The sequence below is a fragment of the Orbicella franksi genome, chromosome 15 (genome assembly GCF_964199315.1).
Source record: "Orbicella franksi chromosome 15, jaOrbFran1.1, whole genome shotgun sequence".
Taxonomy (NCBI): Eukaryota; Metazoa; Cnidaria; class Anthozoa; order Scleractinia; family Merulinidae; genus Orbicella; species Orbicella franksi.
Window position 1 is genome coordinate 7,385,573 of NC_138159.1, and position 15,673 is coordinate 7,401,245.

The 15,673-nt window shown below is 39.5% G+C and overlaps 1 protein-coding gene across 4 annotated transcripts; it reads right to left on the reverse strand.

Moving 5' to 3' along the window:
- Window positions 1–741: 741 nt before the first annotated feature.
- Window positions 742–13,260, reverse strand: LOC145469785 (homeobox protein six1-like). Of its 4 annotated transcripts, none has more exons than XM_081453595.1 (4): window positions 13,181–13,260; window positions 11,743–11,866; window positions 3,421–4,076; window positions 742–2,637 (listed from the first exon to the last, which is right to left on the reverse strand). In XM_081453595.1, the coding sequence occupies exons 3-4, from the start codon at window positions 3,972–3,974 to the stop codon at window positions 2,331–2,333; spliced, it is 861 nt and encodes a 286-aa protein (XP_081309721.1). In that variant the 5' UTR covers window positions 3,975–4,076; window positions 11,743–11,866; window positions 13,181–13,260; the 3' UTR covers window positions 742–2,330. The 4 variants fall into 4 exon arrangements, with proteins under 4 accessions (XP_081309721.1, XP_081309720.1, XP_081309722.1 ...); XM_081453594.1 differs by having other exon boundaries at window positions 11,743–11,998; window positions 13,181–13,196; XM_081453596.1 differs by lacking the exon at window positions 13,181–13,260 and having other exon boundaries at window positions 742–2,634; window positions 11,743–12,202.
- Between the last annotated feature and the right edge of the window lie 2,413 nt (window positions 13,261–15,673).

The window sequence follows — 15,673 nt, forward strand, 5'->3', positions numbered from 1 at the left end:
CCAAATGTATGTTTTTCTTTCATTTTCTCTGGGCTTAATTTATGTTATTGGCCTGGGAGGCCGGTTCCGCTGCGGTGGAGTTCGTGAACCGCATATGTGTATTAGCTCTTCGCTTATCACCTTGTGACATTTGTTTGTTTGTGCGATGGGGAGAAAGGATACTCGGATTACAGATATGATCATGTGGCTTTCTTAGGCTTCCGCTATTACCACTCAATTGAATACACAAAGCTTGACTGGTTAAAAGCATCGGGTTACCGTAACTTTAAAATCCAGACCTCGGGCCTCCCAAGAATAAATTTCCTCGTTTGTAAGGAAACGAGGGAAGGTTTCACAGTAAGTCAGCGCTAGATAAAAGTACGCGCATAGTTTCTTCCTTATCACAGACTCAGCTTTCCGGCGTGAAGATTTTTGTCTTTGCGTGGGCACAACGGAAAAGGGGACAACTTCCTATGAGCTACGTGGTTCGTTTTGCTTTTTCAATCAATCGCTCGTGATGATCACTCTTATTTTCGAAGCTGGCTTTCTGTATGTTTTTCTTCCGCCCTGTAAAAACATTTTACCTCGCGGTCACACAGCGTCCAACTGTGTAAGCATCAATCGGCTCGATGCTTTTAATTCTTTTCACTCCATTTTGCTTGCATCAAAACCTAAAATAGTAGCTGCTGTTAACATGTGTTATGACATGTGCTTGGTGGATGAACGCTATTCAACGCGTACAATGCATCTTTTGTGATTTAATTGCTTTATTTAAAGAGATGTGAGCCTCAAACAAAAGCGCTGGATACATGTGAATTATGGTGCTTTTGTGTTAAAATGGACGAAACAAATAAATACACTTCGAGAAAACGGCGCGAGATAAAGAAGTGTTGTGGTTTGAACCTCCTGGGGGCTAACCACATTTTCACTGGCTTAGCGCCCATCTTCTGTCGTCGCCGGCGATTTTGACGCCTGATAAAGCGAGCTCTTTCAAACCCCCACGCCCAAGTCACGAAACAGAATTACGCGCACGGGACAAGCGGGCGAGCGATCATTCAAAATGCGCGTGGTTTACATTTGAAAGGCTTCCCACTTCTCGTCTAGTATCAGCCTTTTGTGCAGACAATAAAAAGATTGCTTCTGTTGTATAGCGCTGCTTTCCTTTCTTCTCTGCTTGTTGAGTTTGTAAAGAGAGGGCGAAATGTTGAACCGTTTCCTTCGCGGCGCCATTAATAGCGCGAAAGCTCTGTGCTCGAACCCAAGACCTTGAACCCTGACAGAAATCATAACGCGTAAGGACGGGAAACCCAATCTTTTTATTACCCAAATTTCCTTCTTAAGCACCGCTCATTGTGATTTATTGTAAAAATAACACAATAATGGAATATCCTTAACACATCGACCCAAGCCGTATTTTCGAATTCAAACTTACAGTAATCTTTCAATGGGCAAATTAATTGATGCGCACTTCGCTAGTTGTCCGTGCGACGTTCCGCAAAATATATTCCTGTTGTTATCGACGAGGAAACTTTTAACTTACGACTACGAGCGCTTTTAAGTGAACTCAACGTACTTGAATATATTGTGGGTTCTCCTTAATGGTTTTCAATTTCCTCAAAGTGATATGGCGATATTTGAGAAGATGCCCGCATGTAAAACGAGAAACCACTGAATATATTTAACGGAAAATACGAAAACTTGTCGCATGAGAGGTCGCGCTGGCTTGGCTAAAACACTACACGTCTTGGATTTGACGGGAGTTTATTTCCACCCTAAAATTATAGAGTACAGTGAAACCGTGTACCTTTTCACAGGGAAGGGACAGTGGCGTTCTTCCAACTTAGTCGCTCGTGAAACAGTACTGTACAAGATTACATACGGCAGTACATAAGGTGAAATTACTTAAAACATGAATGCAAAGAAAACATTTGCTTTTTACACTTAATTCTTTCAAAGATACGTGAGAATTTTTTGCGTTAGTATTTTTTGTTTTTATCTTGATACGCTTTGAGCAAAAGCTCGTGTTGTTTTTTTACCGCGTACACAACTGCGCGAATGAATGAACCATTATTCAACGGTGCCTTGCGCCCTCAAGTACGAACCAACTATGATGTTTTGTTCATCGCCGTGGCTAGCTTTATGTTGAAGTGTATTTGAACTACAAAACTACGATATACATATATACGTTATGCTAAATATCTTAATAAAATAAGACTGAGATGCTTTAAAACTGTGGAATTTGCACGGCTTTTGCCAAAGGAGGGAAAAACACGAAGCTTTTCCCCCAAGCTGTTAACTCATAACACACACAAGTCAAAGAATGGCGTAATGTACAAGTACGTTCGATGTGTCTAGAGTCCTACTAGAGAATTTGTTAATGTGGTCAGCATGTGGCTATCATGAAGTCCGTGGGTAAATTCAGTCGCCGATACAGGCGCCATCGACTCGTGCGCCATCCCGGGTCCCGTCATCGCAGCCATTAGAGCAGGGTCGTCCACCTCGAGCTTCACTGGAACGGGAGTGTGGGTAGCGGGCATATGTGCTCCATTCATACATTGAGAAAAGTCGGGTATACCACACTTTTTCACGTCATTCAGCATGGCCTGCTTGTCAGGGTTCAACATCTGCTTGGTTCTGATGTCCACGGTTGATTCCCTGCTTGAAATCACGCAAAGGCAACAATTAAGATGATAAACAAGCGCGTACCCTTTCTACGTAAATGCGCTTCCTGACTAATCCTTGTATTCTTTCAATGGCGCATCACTAAGCTCCCAACATACAGGCATTTTGTGCGAGTATTTCACTCCTAGGTCGATCACAAGTGCAAATTTATTACGGTGAATGATATCTAAGAGCAATGGCTCAATTATACAGCCACGGCTTGGCATTCAGCAGAGCTTGTCAACCAGGTTGTCGATATCAACACAGACTGCTTCGGGCTGGCTGGTTGTTTTTTTAGAACCTTATCAAGAAGAGGGTCAAATCAACTCTCTCGTATCCTCCTCTCTTTGGCTTGGGTATAAATCAACTAGCGAATGCGGAAATCCCATTTCATGTATATTTTTGCGGTCATTTTCCCCTCGCGCACGCGGTTGTGTATATATGTCTGTTTGATGTGTGTTGAAAACGATCCCCCTTCTTTACTAAAATTTAATTTGCATGAAATGAACAGCTAGTTACAGTTTAAGTCGCTAAATCAACTTCCGACCCTCGAGCAGCTCAATAAATTTTCTAATCGAGGCGATACTGAAAGGAAAAATTTCGCCCAAGATTTTACCCACTAGAATTGATTCTTGCACGCACGGGCGAGTTTGCGCTAATATGAGCTGGCTAATTTAGTATTGTATGTCAAAATAAGCTTTACAAAGTGACTGAGTTGAAGGTAAACGTTGGTGAGCTCAAGCCATAAATAGGTGGTCATCTCATGAGCGAAAGACTAACCTTATTTTTGCTTCCGCGGCGCGGTCTCGCTGTCTTCTGTTCTTGAACCAGTTACTAACTTGTGTAGTGGTTAGACCCGTGGCCTCTGCTAGCTCCCGCTTCTCTCGAGGCGATGGGTACGGGTTATGCGAGTACCACTCTCTCAATATGTTCCTCGATTTCTCCTTGAAACAGTAGCTAGTTTCCTCGCCGTCCCAGATCGTCCGCGGGAGAGGAAACTTGCGTCGAACGCGATACTTCCCCACCGCTCCAAGCGGCCGGCCGCGAAGTTTCTCAGCTTCGATATAGTGCGCTTTTAACCAGAGGGACTGCAGCTTGGGATGCGAGCTCGGAGAAAATGTGTTGTTTTCCAGTATGCGGTACAGCTCCTGGAAGTTACCCTGGTGAAAGGAAACCAATGCCTTTGCTTTTAGCACGCTCTCGTTCTTCTGGATGGTTTCGCATTCTGGAAGGGACCACAAAAATCTTCCGAGGCGTTCTATATCTCCGCTCTGTTGTAGGACTTCACAGACACACGCGACCTGCTCCGGCGTGAAACTGAAGGTTGGCAGCATATTCTGTTGCTGGGGTGCTGTACAACGCCGTGTACGGTTTATCCTTTCACTTCTTTGTATTGTCTATTTGTCTGAACTTAAGACGGTACTCGCTCTTTATAGCTGCTTGGAATCAAATTGCACACAGTTAAAAAGAAAATGTCACCCACTAGCGCTCAGACTAATTTTCATTCACTGGCGTGACAATGTCATTATTAAATTAAGATTAGAACTTGAACCCTGCTCTATGATTGGCCAATGCTTGCCATCCAGATGGTTTATATTTTTTCAGTAGATGTTAAATCAAACACCATAGAAACAATGTCAATCGCTTTCTTTGCGTCTTCAAAAATTGCCACTTCCGCTGGAACATGGGCCCTTGAGTAGAAAGACTTACCGACAAGCCTCAAACACAATTAGCTCGCTCGTCGTGTTCTGAAGCCATTAGTGGATTTCAAATTAAGCCTGCTGGAAGAGCTTGGCAATTTTGAACTCTGCAACTCCATGGCCAGTGAAATGTTGTGTTTGTAATAGAATACGCGGATCGTGTTTCTTTTCCAAGGCGCTGTTTGTTATGGCAACTTTGCAAAACCGAGGCGCAAAAAAATAGTGAGCGCTGAATTGTTTACATCAAGCTATTACCCAAAAGATGCTAATTTAGAAGGCTAATAATGTTATGAGAGACGGGCGCGAACAAAGGGAGTGTTTATTGATTTTGCGAATTTATCGTTGTCGAAATGTCAGCCAAGCCATCAGCGAAATTCGTGTTAAACAATGGCCCGTCTTCCTCGGCTAATCCAGGTGTTATCCAGATTGTCTCTTCGTCTTCGCTTTTAAAAAACATGTATAGATGTTCGTTTTGTTATGAGAGCACGTTTCAGTTTACGATATAGCTTTTTTTTTTTAATCAGAGTTCATTCGTTGGTTGGGATCCGAATAACCTTCAAGCGATCCAGTCATTATCGAACGGTTGTAATCTACGTTTATAGTATCCATGTTTTGCCTGAGGGAGCTGAATGAAGGAAGAAACAAAACGGAAACATTCCTTTGAAAAAGGAATGCGAAAAAAATAACCCTTAACTCTCTTAATGACATTCGCTCCGAACGCGTGGAGGTTTTCCTTGTATCCTTGACCAGCTGATGTTTTAAGATGCTATATTTTAATACTGCGCTCGATTTGCTCGATTTACTTCTCACAGTATTCACCAAAGTATTCGTTTTTTTCCAGTATAATTATGGACGTATAAACTTTACTTTGAAAAGATGCAAGGTTTAAGATGGCTCACCCCTCGTAGATAAGAAATCAACTCTTAAACAAAAATTAAGTGAACAGACAAACATTAAAGATGAACGCGTGAACATGTAAAACCTACTGCCTTGTACCGGCTAATTTTCGTAATACTTTAAGCACCGAAAAAACAGAATGGCCTGATCGAAATTCAAACAGCCGAACTAAGGCAAATTCACCTTCTATTTGGTTTAATTCAAGGTAGTTTCCATTGAAATAAATAGACGATTGGCTAGCTCCAGTGGCAAGTTGAACATCAGATATGCTTGTTAAAAAGCAATCTGCCCTAGACATGCCTTGTGTATTGATGAAAAACATTTCGAAACCTTTAAATTATTGCTGTAATGATGCGAGAAATTGAACCCATTCGAAAGTACACAAACGTTCGTGTTTAATTCCACTTGCACATTTTCCTGTTTTGAAAGAGAGCCATAAACCTTTGAAATTTGAGACGTTTTATTCTTACTTGCTAAGTGTGCCCGTCCATTAGAGAAAAAAAAATAAGATGAATAATTTATGAAATATTTGACAGCCCATTAGTGGGCAGGTTGTGACAGTGTGAGCGTGTGCAGGGTATACCTTTCTAACCCGTTTCAATTTCATTTTGTTTTAACTTCTTTGAAAAAAAAATAAACCTCTCTGGTTGTTTTGAAATCGTATACATCCGCCATGAATAACGAAATTCCAAAATTTCCTCTCTATTCAAGATTTACCCGCTATTTTTACATTTTTATTTCCAAACAGTTGCCATCACAATACGGGACTGTGTATAAGGGGACCTTTGTCCTACACATGGGAAATACAAACAGTTAATTTTAACTCTCGTGTTTACAAGATTCCTACCATGATATAATTATTTTCGACCAAACATCAGGCTTAAAATAATTTGAAACCAGTGGCGAATTCTGCAACGTGCTGCCAGTTTCTTTCTTTTAGGCCCACCCACCAGATTTTTTCCTTTGTCCCATTCATTAAAAACATTTTCTATTCCAATTAAAAAGAAACTTGAAAGATCTTGTCAAGTTATGTCGGTTACTTTTTATTAAAAATGTTTCTGCTTCTCCACTTTCGCACCCATATGATAATATGTTGTTATCCCCTTCTGAATCTATTGTTAGAATCCCTGTTCCTGAAAGGCACACTTAGAGGTTATCTTCCTTCGAACGCCCAAACGAAATTCATCTATACGATAGTTATTAGTGTTTTTTCCTTTTGTAGGAAGTCGTTCTAAATGAGATAAGCACACAACGCAGGGTATTATCTTAAAGGAATTACACTTTGATACTAATGCTTGCATGATAAATAAGTATCGCAAACCCAAAGACCTGTATCAACAATTCTTATTCTTTGCTATCGGTTCACTTTACAGACGTCCACACTGTTCGTCGCTTGCGGAAAACGTGTCCGAATTTTTAGATCGCTTCTCTTGCCAGACCCCCTTTCATCAATGCTATGGCTTACTCCGATTATTGCTTGTGATAAAGCTGTAATATTATTACCCGGCTTATTACAGCCTGAACGTCTAGTTATTGTCTTCTCTGACGTGTAACGTGAGGCAAAATTCTCGTTTTACATCCACTGCAACAAAATGACACAAGGTCTCCCTTACGTTTTTTGATACAACCGGATGTTTAGTTTCAAAGGCGCAGGTTGTGTTTTTGAAAAACGTTTCCCTGTTTTGGCGTGGCTTGTGTAGATTTTTATTGCTGGGGGTTGTTTTTGACAAAATATTTTACTCGGGCCATGTAACCTAATCGACTCAGTAGAGGTAGAGAATTTGAATAAAAGCGATAAACCAATAAAACATCCATTCTTTTCTGAATACATGTACATCAGTAAGACATTTCTAACGGCTTCCTTGTTATGCACAGTGATGGAGCTGGTTCCATTTAGAAATTAAATGGCTTCGTTTTCCTTTGCTCTAAAATAGAGAAATTAACCTTCCATCTTAAATTAAGCGCCTCGGGACAACAAAGAACTGAAAATGTGTTACTAGACTATGATTAAACACTGTGAAGCGTCTTAAATTTATACTTAGGTAAAACAGGTTGGAGAGAACAGACTGAATCGTTTCTTGTCCAAATGGCGGGTGGCCAATTTCTTCCTCGCAGGTGAAACTCAATTAGCTGTTAATGCAATGCGATGGGTTGCTTTTGTTAGTTGCTCAACTGTGGAACTGGTTTTCAACTCAGTGTCGAGAAGGAACTTTGAAGAATCCAAAAACCGTATTGCTTTGAGCAAAGTTTGGATCAAATCTGTTAGTTCTTAACAGCTTTTTACTTCATCTTCGTCTGTAACTTTTTCCTATCATGGGCAATTTCTACGACAAATTCTTCTGAAATTTCTACACCAGAGTGACCCACTTCGATGTTTGGACAAGTTCAAACTTAAAACCAAACTCAGAAATTTTAAAACAGGCAGCACCAAGTGAAGAGCGCACTCCTCGGCAGCAGGTTGCACTGAATTGCTTTGAGAAATTGAAAGTCAGAGGTGAAGCGACATGAGGATTGACTTTTGGAGTGGAAAGTCGGATCACAGATACTGTCGGTTCCACAGCAAGACATAAACATTTATTGACGACTTATTCTGGTTTGCTTTAGCAGTATTGTGGATCTCTAACAGCGACTTGTTATTGACAAAAGAGCAGTCATTAAAGACTGAGGAGTTGATTATACAAATTGACTTTTTCAATTACGAACGGTTCTTAACATCCAACTTACCAAATGAAAGTTAAACTTGTGTCTTTTGCGGAGGGTCACATGTTACTTTTTATTATTAACGGATAATGTGTGCAATACCATACGCCCGAGAGACTTATTTACGAAGAAGACATTTCTCTCACAATGAGTTTACACCAGCTTTTGTTTCACAAGGCACAGAGGTTATAGTTAGACCCGTTTCACAACTTATATACTATGAGGGGCGTTGAAACTGTGTGGCTTGTGGTTCAAACAAATCTGAAAGGGCTTTCGAGTTGAATGCTTTCAAAAACTTTTGATAAACAGCAACATCTGAGAGTTTTAGAGCCGCGAAGCTATTTCAGTCGAAACTTTTAATTCTAAACACTGCTAAACAATACATTCCAAGCACCTGTTCTTGCTTGATAAGATACTCGGTGTATTTAAATGATCTAATTTACTGCTAATAAACAGCATAAAACGTGACCCAGTTGTCCTGGGCGTTGGAAAAAAAAAAAACAACCTAGTTTCAAATTTGCCCTCGATAGTCATCCTTTTCAGATGGAGGTGAAAACCTGATTGGTGATCGTAACAACCTCACATTTGCCAGCTCTTGTACCCGGGTTTCTAGATGTCTGACAACAATCTTAATGCGATGTTATTTGATCAATCGCGCCACAAAGTCCCATCTCGTTTTCAGTGTCCTAGTTAAAAAGCTAGTGACCAAACAAAGTTGAAAGTAGATTGAAGAACAAACTGCGGGTCGAATCGGAAGTGTAATTCAACCTTTTTATCGACTTTTAAGTTTCTTTAACGACCCTCGTATCTTTTTCCTCTTGTCAATCGATTTTGAAAATCTGATATCCAAATTAGCCGACTCTGAAAACTTGAGAGTTTCTCCCACATTTAAATCAATTTTGATATCGGAAATAAAAATGCTAGGCATTTCCATATTTTTTGTTGTTTTTAATTTTAATCACCGCTTGGTTGTTGGAAATAGGATTTCCTTAAACTCGCCAGACAAGCTTTAGGCTCAGTACATTTTCTCAATCTTGAACGGCTTTTGTAAGTTGTAACATAAATGATATCTTCCGGTAATATTTAAATGGACGCACTTTATTAAGTGCCGTCCTTGGACGCATCGCTCGACACGATTGGGGAGTTTTCTGCGAAAACGCAATTCATTTCTAAATAGGCTTTTAATTAAACGACAGCGTGAAAGTTGTCTCATCGATGTTTCAACCTTTAAGCGGCACGAGTCAAAGGAAGTGTAGATAAAGCTCCTCCGTAAAAACTTGTAACCATTTGATAATTTCAGTGATAATTATGCGATAGCATTTCTGAAAATAATACGAATGCAAGACTTTTTTCGTAAGGTCTTGTCACGAACCGGTGGAACGTCCAACTCGAATTAAGAGGAAAAAAGCTAGCATGATTGTAATTACTCTAACATCACACATGTTTAACATGGATATTTATTCTGCATTTCGCCTGGACCATATGCTACGCCAGGCCGCCCCCGTGTCTGTCAATGCAGCCTTCCTTATAGTATTTCGGGTCGTGATACTATCGATATAAAGTTACGTCGAGATCATCTCAGATGTTATCTCATGTGTGGGCTGCGGAGGCAGGATTTCGTTCATTTCCAGTTTTACCCCTGATAGAAAACTTGCCGTTACTGAATTTGATAGATCAAAATCGATATATTTATTTTAGTGAGTTTGCTTGGTATTTTTTCGATCAGCCCTAAGTGGCTCCACCTCCGATTTCGCTGGTATCTCTCGCAAATCTTACCACCGGGTGAATGTCAAAGATGCAATTAGGTCGGTCTGCATGTAAACCAAGCAGTGCTTTTGTCTCCACTTGGTTTTATTCGCTCTCAAATACGTTCAAAAACATCACTTTCTTTTCTCTTTGTGTTCCCTGGCGTTGAAAACGTGCTTTTAACAGCAAGTATTGAGTTACATAAAAAGAGCGCATTACTCTTTGATATTTTGTTTCTAGCGAGTCGGTGTATTTTTAAGTTGGAAAAACATACTTCTCTGGATTTGACTCGCGCAAGATTTATTTTAAAAGCGTGTTAACGTTTTCATAATCCTTAATGCTGGTTTACGTCCTTCTGTTCTTTTCTTGTCAAATCCCATAATAAAATGCTTTCTGCTCAACAAGCTTAGGCCTTCGTTAATCCGTTTTTTGACTGCTCTTCAAATTATATATCATAGTTTCATTTTTTGCACTTGTCAATTTACGAAACCAAATTCCAGTTTCCAAATGTCAGTGAAACGTTTTATTACCACAATGTAATCTTCTTAAATTTCAGGGAACTAAGGCGAAAGTGTGGAATTGCATACATAACTTGAGGAAAAAACCAATCTTTTCCTCAAGTTATGAGAAGTTTGTTATGTGCGATGCAATTCATCCATGCACAAGTGAGGAGGGGTATCTGTTAATTTTCTGTTTAAGAATTTCCCCCCAAGACGCACAAAGATAACCTGGCGAATGTGAGTTTAATATAAACTTGATGGCGTGTTATTCTCAAGCATATTTAAAGCGGTCAGAGATATATTTGCCAAAGAAATTGTGATTTGTAAATTACTTTTCTCACAGGCGTTCAAAACAAACGTGTTCTAGATCATGCTTAGTTATGTTGTAAAGTAATAATTTGAGATACATCTAGACGCAATGAAAAGATCGACTCAACATCTGCAGGATATGGGAAGAGTGTAAACTAAAGGTGGACACAAGAGCATATGTTGAGCAACAAAATCGATATTTTTTCCTCTTGTTGATTGAATAAACAAGAATAGATTTTATTTTATGCGCTTCTTGTGTGCAACTGATGTTTTTAATCGTATCATTCCGGTATATAATGCTTTGACATTGTTTCAGAGGTGAAGATCAAAAATTATTTTACCCACGTTGAGAAATTTGTTTACCAAGTTTTGAATTTTTACTCAGGTGTTGTTGTCGGTTGCTCAGTGGCTTCTGTTGCGATGATTTTATGATTCTTTGGTTTCTTTACCTTAAGCTCGCCTACTTGAAAACAAAATGATAGCGAACACCAACTCATTAATTGTAGGTCGAATTTGTACAGGCTCTTCGCACGCTACAATTCCCGCGCAATGGCCACCAGTAATGGTAGCAGTAATTGATTGAAGGCGTCGCAAGAAGGCGTCACAACATCTCACAGACCATGGTCGGTGCTCGGAAAGGTTCCATGAATGGAACCATGAAATGCAATTTTAATTTTTAAAAGATAATTGATGCTAGGTAATATGTGCAGAGTTCTGAAGGCGACAACAAGTCCCGGTGATGACCGATATAGTCATGAATTGTAAACAGGATATTGGAAAAGGAAGTGTGCAGATCGATGCACTTTTCACAAACGGCCTATCTTTCTTGTTCTTCCATGCTACCTGACTATTCAGATTTTAGTTACGAAAATGGAAGGAAGACAGTACTGAACTCATTTTTAGTCGAGTTTAAAACCCGCAACATGTCCGTATCCCGGTAACATCACCCTTTGACGAAAATTCTTTCACCTGGACCTAAAATATCCCGGTTTTGGTTTCTTCCCACCAAGAGAAAGGTGCTTTTCAATCAGCCTCTGAATTCTGAATCGTTCCCATTGGGCATGAGGTAGCTTAGGTTTTTGGTTTGCGTGGCTAATACATAAGTTTGAACCGTGCAAGGTGATGTTGAGTCAGAAACGAATGACGCAGCTTTTAGCTAACCTAAAATTACCGGAGAAGACTCGAACCTGAAACGGACTTCTCAACTTTAAATTGATGATAACAAGGTGAAAAGAATACCAAGTTCTTACCGTTTGTGATTTTCCGTTTTGGCAAATGATATGATCGGTCGCCTGTAGCTACTAGCTCCTTGTCCTGGCGGGGAGGCTGGCTGTGTGCGTTAAGTCCCTTTGATGCGCCCGTGTCACCTGACAGCTAAAGAACACCCTTCAATCAACGTGTTGGGATTTCAAGGATGGCTCGTGGAATTAATTATGCCACGTACAAAGGTGCGAGTTTAGTCTGATGTTCCTCAACCATTTGGCCTTAAACTTGCGCAGCGTTTGACTATTGGAAAATTATTAAAATTCAGTGTAAAGTGAACAAGTCTGTCGTTTTTGGAGGGGTCGTATATTTTTTTATTAGATTACACGTAAATTTTCAACGCGAAGATCTTGTTTCGACTCACCCATAACAGACTGTATCTGTTTTCGTATCGGGTAGCTCGCACATTAAAGGCAAACTACGGTCTCTAAACGATTTGGACGGCTCAGCATTTATTTTGGTTGGTCCATAAATCGAATAACAATACGGTTAAGTTTTCAAGAAGTGCTAAAAATAGCACAGGAGGGAAGTTAAATAATCGCATGTGATGAGGCGAGCTGGAGGCGTGAACCCACGCAACATTCCAGTTGTAAAAATAAGAACTTGGAAGTGAATTTCCACCATAAAATTGCTTTTCACTTTTCAGCAAGTTCTATTAGGGCCCCGAGTCGTATTTCAAAACACGAAAGACGATTTGACGTGAGCCATGATTTGAAAACATAATGCCCAATGGAAATGAGTCAACGTGGGGTTATCAAATGGCTATCTACAATTTCAAGCGGGACATTGTGTCTCCAATAAAGAAGAAAATCTGTCAGCAAGCCTTTGCAATAAACGTTTGTATCAGTTTATAAATGTCAAATAGCCCTGAAGGGAAATACCACAAAATTTGATACCCTGGAAGAAAAACAGATAAGCGGCCTTTGGGCATGTGATCCGTATGTTTCTTTGGTGGTCGATATTTTCAGATGATAAAGGCCGTATCAGCCCAGAGTATAAGAGATGTATTTACCGCTCGTGGGGATATGATTTTCTTGTACGCTGTTTTACTCCATGGTGATACATATTGTCTTGTTTTTTTAGTCTGGGACATAAAATTGGCGTGGATCACATATGTTTATTTTTTTTCTCCTGTTGTTATGTTACTGACCAACGACATTGATCTTCTAAACCAATCGAAAAAGAGAACAAACGATAGATTGGGTGACTTTGAAACTGAGTAGGATTTTCGCCGTCAGGTCTGTAAAAAGTCTAAAAAATCGACATGTCTAGTCTGAAATTGGTTCAGGATTTCAACAAAGCCGTATGGTACCTACAACCCCTCGAATTAAGCTAAAACATCTAGAATTATAATAATCCCACATACTGAAATGGCTAACACAGTTTCCTTTGTCGATTTTTTGTTATTTGCTTTTGTTCACCTACCTGAAGGAACAAAAAGCTTCACAGTTTCCTGTTGCTCCGTGTGATTCCTTTAAAGAGTTTTGTCGAGTGAGCGCAAATCAAATTAACACACGCATTGTCAAGATATTAACCAGGCATTTCGTGTGCGTAATAAATATTTAACAAGCTAAACGGATTACCTAGTCGTTTTGAAGTAAGAATCAATCGCTCAGGTGTCGTGGACACCTCGTTAGCATTTTTGATTTCATATTTATGGCACGAGATGTTTTTAAAAACTGCCAGAGATCTTAAGTCGTAGTAAACTTTTCCTCTTGACAACCAATAATTTACCATTTAAAATAAATGTCGCGGGACGCAATGACCCGAAACAATTTAATAATGTCTGGGTCCGGATTTAACACAAAAAAAGAAAGTTGGCTTCCAACGCCTATATGTCTAAAACGCTCTGATTGATTCCATGCTTGAACACGAAATTTTAACCCATTTACTCTCCTGTGAGCTAAGTTCAAAACAACGTAAAAAGGCTAAATTTATTGTGCATAAAACAAACAGGGCAGCATGAGAATACTGTTCAGTTAGCTTTCTCTTGAATTTTCGGATACTAGGGTTTTATTCACGAGCTTTTAAAAAAGTTAACACCAATACCGGTACAGCTTAGTAAAGAGTACTACATGAAAGTGCTGCTCAATAGCTTTCATTTGAATTATGGGCACACACTAGGGTTTTATCCAAAGGCTTTAACGCTATATTCACAAGCTTAAAAGTTAGCACCAATAAGAACAGTGTAATAAACAGAACTACATGGAAGTACTGTTCAATAGCTTTCAATTGAGTAGTCACACACTGGGGTTCCACACACAGGCTAAGACGACAGAACCTGATTAATAGTTAGAAGGTGCGACTGTAGGAGTGAAAACCGTGGTAATACAATTTTCGGTGGCGTTATTTGTCCGACCGTTCGTGCCAAACCCAACCCTGTACGGATACACTCACTATACGAAGCGTGTTGGCTCGCAAAACTTAGTCAATTTAATTCACATTCCAAAACTAAAGGCTTTGAAAAAATAAAATGGTGGTGTATGTATATATATATTGCCCAGCGACTGTCCGCTTTTCAGGCTTGCTAGTACAGATATCGATCTATAGCATGACTCGATCCTACTATTCCATTTCATGTTGTGACATTTTCTTAATCCCTCATGTCATCGAACTTCATCGATCAAAACAGACGGATGTTATTGTTAGGTCTAAACTTAACATTTAATTTTCTTCAATTTTTGTCGCAAGGTTTTAAATGCTGCTAGTAGAAGCCATGTTTGTTTGATGTCGGTTTGCTTGCCGGCTTTTTTCCTGTTCGGTGATTGCTTTTTCCACCTCGATGTTCAGCGTGTCTGTGAGAGGCCTTTCTGATAAGAAAGGTGCTCTATTTGAGAAGAATATGGGTTAGGTTCATCTCATCCGACCTGGTTATCTTCCCTTAGCTTATTTTATAAAATTCGTGGTCTTTGGCATCTTTAACCGCCTTTTCGGCCTTTCCAGCGATTTAATGCTACTCCAAGTTTGAAGAGTGTCATTCACTGAAAACTACAACGTAGGAAGCGATAGCCTTGTATGTCCGGGTCCTTTCAGGTTACAGTGCTTTGATTCAGAACAAAAGAGCGAAAGATATTTCCATTTCTAAATTTTCTGAACATCTGTCATAGTTCGTGTTTAAGTGCACCACGTGAATTTAGCGGCAGAAAGAGCATCATTTATTATTAACCACAACAACGACGAGTCCTGTTTCATCCCTTTTCAATTCCCTTTTTTTCCACACGAGGGCCAATACTATTTTTTTATAACCAGTTGATGAGTTAGGAGGTTTGCATTGTTTTATTCATTAGAAGCGTTTGAGCTCACATATTCCATGTGCGACAATTCGCTTATATACATGTCCTCTTCGTTCTGCAAGCTCCGTTTATCATATTTTAGAGTTGCCGACTTGTTGAGCTCAGATATTTTGATTCAAAGATCTATGCCACTAATTTGTTTTAAATAATTACTTGATTGTTCCAACATAATGGAAACATTTTCCCCGCTGGGTACTAAGTTTTCCTCCCTTTCAGTGCACAATGAAGTTTATATAAAATGTTTTGAAAACATTTACACTAACGTGTTCCATGGCGCAGGAAAGATCGACGATAGTGATGATGAATCTCAAGAATAAACAGTCCTTAATTTTTCCATGACAAAAGCAGGTGACCAACGTAAAAAAAAAAATAGCGACAAAGAACGTATTGTTTTCAACCGATTTGCTACCATTTTTTCCGGACTTACGTTCAGACAAATGAATAGCACGTAGGTAAGAAAAAAAGTTATATTTCGCTTTGAGAGCAATTTTAATTTTCCTTTCTTTTACTACCCAAGAGTTCCAGTACTTTACTTTCTTGGATTTGCAATTCCTTTCTTCCTGTTTTTGATATCATGTTTCCTCTCATTAAAACATTGCTTCTTTCTCCATCCTAACCTAACGTT